This window comes from Nipponia nippon, unplaced genomic scaffold, assembly GCF_047370975.1.
Source record: "Nipponia nippon isolate SJK-2023a ecotype South Korea unplaced genomic scaffold, ASM4737097v1 scaffold_10, whole genome shotgun sequence".
In the NCBI taxonomy this organism is placed as follows: Eukaryota; Metazoa; Chordata; class Aves; order Pelecaniformes; family Threskiornithidae; genus Nipponia; species Nipponia nippon.
In genome coordinates, this window is record NW_028262291.1 from 9,362,126 (window position 1) to 9,373,989 (window position 11,864).

The following is an 11,864-nucleotide window of genomic DNA, read 5'->3' on the forward strand; positions in this document are numbered from 1 at the left end:
AACATCTTCCCCTCTTTCCTCAAGAAAGAAATCTCTGTGTGTCTCTTCCTATTGTTGAAAAACAATATGAACTTTCATTTTCAAAAGCTAGCATTTTGCTACAGTTTGAATAGATTCCTCTTTCTCTGGGCTTAAGACTACTATATCTGAATAAACTTAACAAGAACTTCTACTCTTAGAACTCTGTTATTAAATACTTTGCTGCTCTGTCAGTGAAACATGAAGAAATGTTTGTTCGCCTTAAGTTTGTGGTATCTAGTTCCCTGTATCCAGTTTTTCACAGCTTAAAATGAAGTCCATTGTTTATTCATTTGTATACAATGAACACACTTACAGTGCCCTACCTTTAAGTGTGAGAAATAAGTGTAAAAGAAGGCTGGCTCGAGCTTCGGTGGATAGCAGATGTCCTGGGCTTCACACCTGCTTGCATGGAACTTGCTGTAGAACAGGCTGAAGTTTTGTTTTGCAAAACTACCATCAATAGTTCAATAATCTGAGAACTCAAAATGAATTTTTGTGTCACTTGTAATATCTATATTATTTAGTCTTTAATGTGCATTATATACTTGTGAGTTTGCATATCATGGAGATCAGTTTGGCTTTGCTCCTATTTAAATCAGGCCAAAACCATGATTGAATTTTGTGTTGTTCTATTATCCCTTCATTGAGTGAGAATCATCAAAATGCTCCATAGTTAGTAGAAAATTATGTCGGCTCTCTCAGCAGTTTCCTGCAGACAGTAGAGAAAATTTCTGTTACCCTGAAAGTGAATTTATTTCATTCCAATAAAAAATGCCTACTACTATAATAAACAGCTCGTATAAGGCACCAGAGGGAAATTTCAGCCATATGTGGTTGTTCGAGCCACGCGTCCTGGGGACAAGCAAGAACACTTGTTCATGGTTGTTCATCCATGGTCATGTACGAGGTCTATTCTCGGGTTAACTTAAAGAATAGAGCTGAGCAGTTTGATTTTTTTTTAAACTACACAGTAAATACAGGGAAAAAGTTGCATTCTGTGCTCTAACAACAGGGGTCTATATCCTATCGCTAGGATCGCAGGGTAGCGTTTGCAGAGCTGCAGGGTGCGTCAGGGGTTTACAGCCCTGGTGTTCTGGGGCGCAGTGCTGTTACCTAGCGGAGAGCAGCGGCCTCCTCGCACCAGAACTGTAATGCTGGCAAACACAACCTTTTTGGTGCATTTTCTCCCCTCTCCGCCGAAGCCAGACGCTGTTTATGGATCTTGCTGGTGTGGACATTCACAGAAATGAAATCTTGTAAATCTGTCTGGCCGCGGGTCAGGCTACGCCCGGTTGGCAGTTCGGCCCGGACGCAGCTCTGGGGCGGGGTGTCTAGACGGGCTGTCGCTGCCCCTTCTGCCACGGCAGGCCCCCAGAAGAAGGGCGGCGCGGCCGGATTCCTCCTCGGCAGCCCCCGAGCCGCCATCTCCGCGCTCGGCTGCCCTGAGGCGCTCCCGCCTCGCCGCGGGCCCGCAGCAGCCCGGCGGCACGCGGGCAGCCGTTCAACCGCCGCCGCCGCCCGCGCCCCGCCCCCGGCTCCGGCCGCCACCAATGGGGGTGGGTGCCGGCGCGGCGGCCCCGCCCCTTGGCGGGCTACCTCTCCTCGCGGGCGGCGCGCGGCGGGGCAGTGCGCGGAGCCGGCGATGGCCACGGTGCGGGAGAAGGCGGCGGCTTTGAGCCTCAGCGCTGTCTGCAGCCCCGCCGCCAGGCCGCCGGGTACGGGGCGGGGAGCGGAGCGGAGCGGAGCGGAGCGGAGCTGAGCGGGACGGGACGGCGGCTGGGGGGGAGCGGGGCGCCCTCAGCGCGGGTTTGGTGGGGACAGCCGGTGAGGTGAGGTGAGGTGGGGCCGCCCCGCTGCGGGGTCGGGGGGCCGGAGCCGTCCTGCTCTGCGCCCGGCCCCTGCGCGCCGGGAGCTCCGTGCCGGCGCCTTTCCCCGCTCCGCAGAGGTTCAAAAGTTGGCCGCTCTCCGCCGCCGGTGGAGGGAGGCGTTTCCTCCCCGGGAGGCCCCGTCCGGGCGTCGCGCCTGCCCCGCCGCCGCGGTGGCGCAGCTTCGCTGAGCCGGCGAGGAGGCTTCGAGGCCGGGCGAGGGGGCTTGCGGCTGGGGCGGTGGCGCCGGGGCGGTGCCCGTCAGGTGCCCGTGGGGCTGCGGGCGGCGGCGGGTGCCAGGGGGCCCGAGCAGCTGTGTCTGTCCCGAGAGCAAGTCAAAAAGCAGGCGGCTCGTTCATGCAACCTGAAGGGCTAAAGGTTGCTTGCTGAGAACAGGTTCTGTCTTTTTCCCACCTCGAGCACCGTAACTTTGTAAAACCTTGTAACCTTGATACTTACTGCCACACTTAATACCACTTCCCCCAAAAAGATTTTGGGAGGTATGTGTGGAAGGAAGGGGTGATAAAGCAGAGGTTAATAGTAGAATTATTGCAGGTAGTATGTGTTGATATTCATTTTAGCAACAGAAACGGGTGTTGATGTATGCTTGGTGGTGTTGGGTTTGGGTTTTTGGGTTTGTGTTTGTTTTTTTTTTTTCCCTTCCAAACAGGCCAGTCAGCTATTAAAACATAGGGCTGGAAGGAAATTCTGTATTCTGTTTTGTTTGTTCTGCCTGCCTGAAGGTGTCATTGGGTTAAAGTATCAGCAAGCGCGTGCTTTGTCTGTCTTGTACTTTTAAAGCTTTGGAAACTGGAGGTTCTGGAAGGTTTCTACCTAGTCTGGTTCAGTGCCTTGTATTAAAAAGTTTTTTTTTCCTGATGTGAATCTGTTCAGAAAGCAGGTGTCTGTTTGATAATGGCTCTGAAGAGAACTGTTGCTGTCCTTTATAACAGTGTTGGTGTGTTGAAATGCTATTGTGTTCTCTGCTTTCCCCCCCAGTCTTTACAGCCTCCCTAACTTCCCCTCTTCCCCTGCCAGCTTGCTAATTTCTGGGCTCTCGAGTAGATGGAGATCAGCTGGAAACTCTGGTGCCCAAAACTGGAATACAATGCTCTAACTAAAGCAACTCCAGACTAAACAGAACAGAAAAAATACCTACTGCATCTCTGTGGAAAATGTTCATGGTAATATGTTCCAGAATGAGTTGCATGTTGTTTTTTTTTAAACACTGCATCACACTGTTAATTCATTTGGTTTGAGGTCTGTCATAACCCCAGATGGCTTTCTGTAGGAATGCTGCCAACTACTCATTCCATATTCTGTCCTTCAGCTTTTGATTTTTCTCCTCTTCCTCTGCTTTCTCTCTTAATAAATTATTCATCTGATTTACTGAGAAACATATATTCTAATTCTAGCCTCTCTGGTGGCTGCAGCTCTTCCCAGTTAGGTGCCACCTGCAAACTTTGTAAGTATATTCGGTATTTTTAAGTTCTTGTGGAGGCTGAGTCTAGCCTGTGGTCAAACTGTTAGTTGCTAGTATGCTATTCTTAATCAGATTGGTAAATGAGTAATAGTTTAGTGGTTTTATTGGGGGAGGGAAGACTGATTAGGTCAAGGAAGTAACATTGAGTACACAGAGCTTAAATCTCAGTTGGAGCTGTGGTGGTAGAGGGCTGTTGTGTGGGATAAATGTCGAGTGAGTGGTGTCTCAGGAGAATTTTTGATCTTGTTAGTGATATGCTAAGTACCGATACTAGGTAGTTTGTGTGTATGCACAATCCTGTAGGAAAGAAGGTTCTGATGTGTCTCTTCATCCCTGCTTCCCTCTCCCCTGCCCAGCGGCATAGTTTTGTCAGTGTTAGCAGGGGAACTAGGGAGTTACAAGTACATACAACTAGCTTTTGGTTGTGGGAACATGTGCAGAACATGTGTTCTGCAGGTATAACCATTAGGTGATGAAGGAGCATGCAGAAGGATAGTGTCAAAGTGACAGGCTGGAAAAGTTAGAAGCTCCAGCTTGCGAAGCTTCAGGCTAATGTAATGAGAGCAACCACCAGAGAGAGAGACATTGGTACAATGCAGGCAGACTTGCTAAGAAAGTCACAAAATGTTAATACATGAGCAACCCAAGCCAAACTGGAAATCTCAAAGATTTTTAAATCCTTAGAAGATTCATGAAAGCTAGTAGCCAGAAAGGGGGCAATTATTTTCTAATTGCAGCATGAATTCAGTCTTTATGCTTTCTCTGTTCTTAGGCTTTAGCTTGGCACAGAAACCATTTGGAGCAACGTACGTCTGGAGCAGCATTATCAATGCACTTCAAACTCAAGTGGAAGTGAAAAAGCGTCGCCAGAACCTGAAGTGCTATCATGACTGTTTTATTGGTTCAGATGCGGTGGATGTTGTCTTTGCCCATCTTCTACAGAACAAGTATTTTGGGGATGTCGATATTTCCCGTGCTAAAATAGTGCGTGTATGTCAAGCGCTGATGGATTACAAAGTATTTGAGGCTGTTTCAACTAGGGTCTTTGGAAAAGACAAACGGTCTGTATTTGAAGACAGTAGCAGTAGCCTCTACAGATTCACAAATGTCTCAAACCAAATGGAACTTGATAAAGATTACCAGCAGTGTACACCACAAAGGTTAGTGCGTGGAACATGAAGATGAGAAATTTTTTCAATAGGAAAATATGTGTTCTGGGAGGAGAGAAGGGAAAACTGCTGTACAATTACAGGACCTGCGGGGGGAAAAGTAGATAGTATATAGATGTTTGCGGGTGGAAGATATGTTGGAAACAGCAATTTGAAGTGAGCAAATCATTCAGCCCGCATAGTTACTGGTTTTCTGTGTCTGTTATCACATCGCCTTGGGGGAGCTGGGTAGAAGTTAAGTGCATTACAGATACTGATCTATTGGGCTCTAAACCAATAAAACCAACTGGCATTCAGGTGCATCAGGCTAATGCAGTGGAACAATCTTTAGTCACTCTGTACCTAGCTCTGGCATAAGCCAGTAATCCATCCAGTTTTTAAGGAAAAAACAGGTAAAAATTGCTTTCTTCTTTCATTATGTTAGCTTCACTACACTTCAAATTTAGCTTTCTGAAATGTTTTCAGCTGTTGCTTTGTTTGTGTATGACTTGTTGCTAGGCTAGGTAGCAGGCTGTTATGCTATTGCATGCCATCATAGAACCAGAGGGAAGTGCAATTGTGGGGTTTTGTTTCCCTGCCTCTTTAGGAGTGGGCAGAGACAACCCTCGTACTAACTAAACCATCACAAAACAGAACACACTGCTATGTAGATGACACTTTGCCAAATAACTTCCCTTAAACAGTTTTTGTCAAGCATTCATCTCTGAACATACTCCAACGTATTCTTACAAGAAACTATATTCATGTGGTTATTGCAATAGTTTTAGCAATACGGACTTTTGAAAGCTGCAATTAGTATTGACCTAAAAAGAAAATACCTTATGTGATTGATGTGCTCATGAGAGTAGCAAATGTGAACTTCAGTGCATCAACCCAACTGATCAGAAAATTCTAGAAGCTGAGATTAAAAATGGATAGTTCCTTGGTCCTGCTTCTCCCCCCTCTTCCTTACCCCCTCCCCAACTAGCTCTTGTCCTGTGCTAAAGCAAACTGTCCCAAGTCTTTATTTGGAAAGAGCAGAATTTGTGAGAAATGAAAAACACTTTAATCAAATGTGGTATTTAAAAAATACTATATTCATCACAAGGGCTGTTAAAGCAAGACTTAGAATGTATTGGACAAACAGTCACGAAACAAGGTTATTCATGTTCTATTAGTGTAGAATGAAGGTGCTTTTCTTCTGGGCAGGGCACAGATCCATTGGATTACATTTCTTCATGTAGTGAAAGGAACAGATCTATTGATACATACAGCTTGTCACATACGCAGCAAAGATAGTGGACATCAAAAGGATTTTGCAATGCCCTAAACCAAAGAAGCTATAGAAACTGAAATTAAACAAATATGCTTGGAGGAATAGTAATTTTGTGGCTCAAGTTGTTATGCTACCTACTTGATAGCATATGAAGGCAGTTATGAGAAGAACCAGCTAGCACGCAGGAATGGGTGACAGGTTTCTGAAGCCTTCCATTAGTTGATGGCACGAACAAGCTGCATAACTTTAGGAATGGCCCGTAACTTCAGGCCTCCTAGGTTTTTCAAGAACAGCTCTTAATTTTTGTCCTCATTTTGCCATCAGGAATAATGTCTTAAAACTCTGGAAGTTTTGAGGGGGGAATTTTGTTTGTTTTTTAAATAATTTCCCCTCCTTAACCATTTCCTCTTCTTAAATTTTCTCTGTGGTAATTGAGGTAGCTTGCTGATGCTGGCTGTGACAAGTTCCAAGAGAGGAACTATGCATTTCCATGCAACTGTTGCATGCAAATAACTTTTTAAGGTATCATACATTCTCCTGTGTGACTTGGACAGAGAAAGTATCAGGCGGAGGAGAGGGGGGAGAAGATTATGTAAATATTTATATAGAGAAAACATTTTTTTTTTTTAATCTTAGACAATTATCCATATCTATATGCTACATGGTATCTTTGCTTATCCATATATATGGATATAATTATATATAAAAACTGTTTCTTAATCTCAGACATGAGAAGAGCATGTTGTTTCACTCTACTCCTGTCAAACCAGAAAGCTTGGAGGATCTCTGGGAAAACCTGAGTTTAAAGCCTGCAAATACCCCTCAAGTAAACATCTCGGATAGTTTGTCCCGTCGAGGTAAGCCAAATAATGTCTGTCATTTGTTCGTGGGAGAAGGAAGGTAACTGTAGGACTGGAAAGGCTTAGGCCTGTCAGATTGGAGAGGGAGTCAAACTGACTCTTACAGTATTTTGTTTTGAATGCCATGTCATAACAAAGGCAAATTATATTTGTTGCAGGCTTGCTTTTTACCTTTTTATTTCATCAGACAGGACCCATTATCTGTAGTTGAAATAAATCAGTGTTGAATTTTGTGGAGAAGAATACACAATTGTGTAGAGCTTGACTTGAGTTAGGATGTTCTTCATGATATTCAGTTACCTGCACTACTTCCATGCTTGACTTAATCATGGCCAATAGTCTACTGTTCGCTAAAGCTCTTCTCTTGCTTTTTAACTGTGTATCTGCACCGTCCGGCGCTCCTTCGATATTGTGTGAAACTGTTCCTGACAATTCATGTCTTCTCTCTCAGACTAAACTGTGATCTAATGTGGTTTTTCCTTTGGTTAAAAATGCTAATGCATCCTAGAAACACTCAAAACTTGAGCCAGATCATAAATGTGGAAGCTGTCATAATGACAGTATCACTGTTACGCTCTTTTTTTAATCCCTTATCTAGAGCAAAGAAGGCTTGTGAATTGGAGCACAAAGCATGTAAGGCACTTCAGACTTATCCAAAAAGCAGTTTCCGACTCTTGTAGTTAACTAAACAAATCGCTAATTCTTTCCTTTGGTGGTGATAAAATGCACTTAAAGCTGATAAGGGCCACGCTCTCTGCTACTGTAAATCTTTATTTGGGTAAAATTAATCTGTTAGGACCGATGGGAGGAAGGGGAGTTGTCTTTTTCATAATCATTCTTTTTGCACATGCTGAATGTCTGTGTGCTTTGTGTATTCCACCCTTCCCAGTTATTAATGAAGTGTGGCAAGAACAAACAATTGCTCGTCTGCTGCAGCTTGTAGACCTTCCGCTCCTTGAGTCTTTACTTGAGCACCAAGAGATCAGACCTCAGCTTCCACAACCAAGGAAGGGAACTGGATATGTCATCACAAGTAACTACCTAGACAGGGAGATTCTCAAGGCTTTCAGTGACTCACAGTAAGTATTCATCGCTCACCTCTGCCATTTTGAAAAACTTTCTGCTTTCATAGGAATGTAAAGTACGGTTGATCTTTGGGTAGAAATGTAGTAGTCTCCAGTACTGCAGAAAGGATGCGAGCAGGCACTTTTCTCCCTGTTAGACTTGACTGGATAAACTGGTAAATACCAATTGCTAAACTCTAAACCAGAAGTAGCTGAGACAATTTGTGCTGAACATTGGAAGAGTTTTTGAATGCAGTGGTGGTATTTGATAGTATTCAGAGGGGAAATTGTTTGCTGCATTGAGGGAAGAATAGAGCATTTTGCTATCATCTTGAAATTTTTTTCCTTAAAACATTACCTGAGGGAGTAGTTTAGTTTCTCCTACTACATTAAAAAAAAGCCAAGAACGCTGAGCCTGAAACTGTTAAAAACATAGTCTGAAAAGTTTTTACCGGTCTGAATCAGACCAAGGTTCAGGTTTCTTGTTTATCTAGCAATAATTATGTCCTTGTCTAACAGTAGAGGACACTGCTAACTTTAGGTTTAACTGCTTGTCACTGTTTACCTGGTGGGTTATGAATTCTTCATCTTGATTAAATACATAACAAAGAAGTATATGCCTATGATCTAGCCGAGTGTGTCAGGAAAAGTGGTTTTTGTGTGTGTGTGTGTTAATTTCTAATGTATTTAAGTACTCTCATGCAGTGAGAAACCAGCCTACTTGCTTTCTGTGAAAAACAATGCAACCAACTCTGAAAAGCATCAGTAAGTAATGCTACAAAGTTAAACCACTCTGTCTTTTAGAACAGATGAATGGCTCTCAGCAGCAATAGATTGCTTGGAATATCTTCCAGATCATATGGTGGTAGATATTAGCAGGAACTTGCCTGATCAGCCAGATAAAGCAGACACATGGAAACTACTGCTGTTTGAAAATATTGGTAGATACTACGGCCAAAAAAAGGAGCCGCTGTTAAGCCATGCATCTGAAATTCATTTAGGAATTGCAGAACTATTGGGTAAGTAAAATAAAGTTATATTCCTAAGCTTATGTGAGAGAGATACTGACAAACTGAGTGTTTACTACAGCAGCCAAGCTTAAAGGTTGACTTCTGCAAGTTTTTTGTAATTTCTAGTCATGAAGACCGTGCTTTGAAATAAAAAGAAATTTTGGTCCTGAGTGTATGCAGTTCTGTAGTTTGTGTTCAGTTCCATGTAGAATGGTTGTGAAACTGAAGTGCTGTAATTTGGTAGTAGTTGGTATCCATGGAAATTAAATACAAATATGGCCTAATATTAAATACTTAGGCCACAACATCTAAAGTTAAAGCTGTGTGGATGCTTTGTATACCATTCACAACTCTCCCCTCTTGTCCATAGAAATGTGCATTTCTTAAATTTTATGTTTAGACAGTATTTTAGAAAGCTTTTGGTGTTTTAGTCATCAATTAACATCTCATCTCTGTTCTCTTTATTTTTCATCCTTCTCTGCCTTCATTATTTTTCTTGTTCCATGTTGGTAGGAATATTTTGCATTTATATCCCTTTCCTCCTCCCTGCATGATAAAGGGAGGATACTAGTACAACCTACTTCATTTAAATAATTCACACATCTAAAATGGGCATTCTGCTTAGTAAGGCCAATTAAAACTTAGTGAAGCTCTACAGAATGGTTTGCAGTTAATTCGTCAAGCTAGGACATATTCCTCATTTCTTCGTAGATCTTTATTTCCACAAGAGGTCATCAATTTTCTAAACAGAACCATTTTCCTCTTTCAGTATTTCACATTCCATTCAAGATGGCTGAACTGTAATTGAACTTAATTGAAAGTGAGCTTTCCTAAATATCTGTCTAAAAGCCTGGGTGTGGGCTGTTCTCAGATTGTATGCAAACAGCTCTCATCAGCCTGTGAGAAATTTTTGTGAGAATGAATTGCTTTGTTTGACCAGTTCTGTTTAGAGAGATGAACTGCTCTGCCGTGACTAATTTAGGTGTTTTATTGTAACATTTATTTAAATAAATGTGGCAATAGATACCTTTATCTCTCCCCAGTGAATGGGAAGATGGAGCAATCTTTAGAAGCTGTTCAGCTCTATTTGAAGCTTCTAGACAGCCAAGTCAGGGAGGAGTTCAGAAGACTACTGTACTTCATGGCTGTTGCAGCACATAATTCTGAGCTCAAACTACAGAAGGAGGTAAATGTGCATACTTAACTGTTACGTATTGCTTTACACTTACTGAAATCTAGAGGTCCCAGATACTGGTCAGAAACATATTTGTAGCTTAAATATGTGACTACAGGAGAAGCAAGGGTTCTAAAAGAACAAAGGCAGTGTTCTTCTTAAAGGGGGAGACTAATTATCCTCTTCTGATCGTTATTTCACGTTGTCCTTTAGAGTGACAACAGGATGGTTGTGAAAAGAACATTCTCTAAAGCTATTATCAACAATAAAACCTTATCCAGAGGGAAAACTGACCTCCTGATCTTGTTCCTTGTGGATCACCAAAAAGATGTGTTAAAGGTAAGTGCTAGAAAATGACCAGGGTTTTGTTATCTTGTATGCTTATGCAGAATTGCCTTTTTCTAAGCTGCTGTTTGGCTGTCTTCTCTTTCTATTCGAGATCCCAGGGACACTGCATAAAATGGTCAGCAACAAACTGGTGGCTTTGCAGAAAGGTCAAGATCCTAGTATGATAGCAGGTAACAGTTTCAACTGAACTTTTAATTCTTGTCATGCACCCAGATGAGAAATAGAAGGGACTGAGATGATGCAAAAAGATTTGCTGTAACAATGACTAATTTGACTCTAAAGGAGGATGGGTCTGTAGAATCTCCAGGGTGGCTGACTGTGGTGTTAACTATCTGAATGTCTCATGTTTCCTTTTAGGCTATACCTTTTGCCAAAAACTTGACGAAAGGGAGTATCGCTCCAATACAGAGAAGACCACAAAAGATGAGCTATTATCTCTATTGAAAGCTATTGATGAAGATTCAAAGCTCTCTGACAAAGAGAGAAAGAGACTGCTAGGTCAGTTTCATAGTAGTAATCCAAGTATTTTTATGCAGTATTTTGGAGATAGAGTTACTAATATGTGTGTGTGACTTTAAATATAGATTACTTTCTATACTCCAGCATTGAAAACACTAATATATTTGTAAGTCTTTTGTATTCATGTATCTAATAAAATTATTTTGTGGAAATGGATGGAATTTATACTATTATTACCAAAGCCAACGGTACCCAAGTTTAGTCTGTACTTACAGTTTAGCTTTGCTCATTCTTAATTGCTGTAGGGCCAAAATAGTCCTTCCTTTTCCTCATCTACAGCCAAGTCTATTGACTCCTTCTATTCAAGTATCAAAATTACTGAGATGGGAAACACCTCTCCATGAATAAGATCTTTCTGCCTTCTTTTGCGCCAGCACTGAATTTTATGCTGAACAGTTTTTTCTAATTGGTCTTGCCTTATGTGGCTCTTATGTTGCATTGATCCTTGACTTGCTGTGTGATGGACAGAGCTGAGTAACATCTTCTGCTTGATATCCTACAGCTTTTCTTCAAGCTTGCCAGCTAACTATACTGTGTATGTATATGACAAATTACTATGCTGTTTTAAGCTAAAATGGCACCATATTGAGGAATTGCCAGGGAAGATGACTTTTTCCCAGCTGAATCCTACTCTGTACACTGAACTCCCATTGACTCTCCTGGGATGGTAAAGATATTCTGGATTTTTAAGTCAGTCTGGCTTTGGTTGCCATAGAACATACTGTTTATGGCTAGTTGTCTTCATCCCTGTAGTGTTTTGCTCTGTCTGTAAGTCTTATTGATGTCACCAGCTGTAATTAGAAAAGAGCTGGAACAAATGCAAGGCCTTTGGGTTTTCTTATGGCTGTATATTTTACCTATGTCTAGTCTACAGTGGAAATCCCAAGCTGTGCAACACGGGCAATTGCAAACAGGAAAATACATAGCATGATCAGAGATCTAATTTTGACTCTTGCGGAGTTACCTTTAGGATGATGCCAGCAAAACTTCATTACAGTTCCTGTTGCAAGAAATCACAAATTTTGTTCCATACGCAGTGCTGATAGAGCTCTGTTCTCTTTCATTGGGGGGGGGGGGGAAGCTAGTTTAATTGGGA

The 11,864-nt window shown here is 42.3% G+C and overlaps 1 protein-coding gene across 2 annotated transcripts; it reads left to right on the forward strand.

Moving 5' to 3' along the window:
• The first annotated feature begins 1,629 nt into the window (after positions 1–1,629).
• On the forward strand, positions 1,630–10,924 carry DEPDC7 (DEP domain containing 7). 2 transcript variants are annotated; one of them, XM_087744132.1, is made up of 10 exons: positions 1,640–1,736; positions 2,925–3,070; positions 4,142–4,529; positions 6,520–6,650; positions 7,543–7,732; positions 8,522–8,736; positions 9,771–9,913; positions 10,115–10,240; positions 10,341–10,419; positions 10,607–10,924. In XM_087744132.1, exons 3-10 carry the CDS (start codon positions 4,375–4,377, stop codon positions 10,819–10,821), a joined length of 1,254 nt encoding a protein of 417 aa, XP_087600258.1. In that variant the 5' UTR covers positions 1,640–1,736; positions 2,925–3,070; positions 4,142–4,374; the 3' UTR covers positions 10,822–10,924. The 2 variants fall into 2 exon arrangements, with proteins under 2 accessions (XP_087600250.1, XP_087600258.1); XM_087744124.1 differs by lacking the exon at positions 2,925–3,070 and having other exon boundaries at positions 1,630–1,736.
• Positions 10,925–11,864: the final 940 nt, after the last annotated feature.

Bases quoted from the DNA above. Each gene is read 5' to 3' on its own strand.
- DEPDC7 (XM_087744124.1), top strand. From the start codon at position 1,664: ATGGCCACGGTGCGGGAGAAGGCGGCGGCTTTGAGCCTCAGCGCTGTC. The intron at 6,651-7,542 runs GTAAGCCAAATA...CACCCTTCCCAG, and splicing joins GGATAGTTTGTCCCGTCGAG to TTATTAATGAAGTGTGGCAA. The intron at 9,914-10,114 runs GTAAATGTGCAT...GTTGTCCTTTAG, and splicing joins AGCTCAAACTACAGAAGGAG to AGTGACAACAGGATGGTTGT.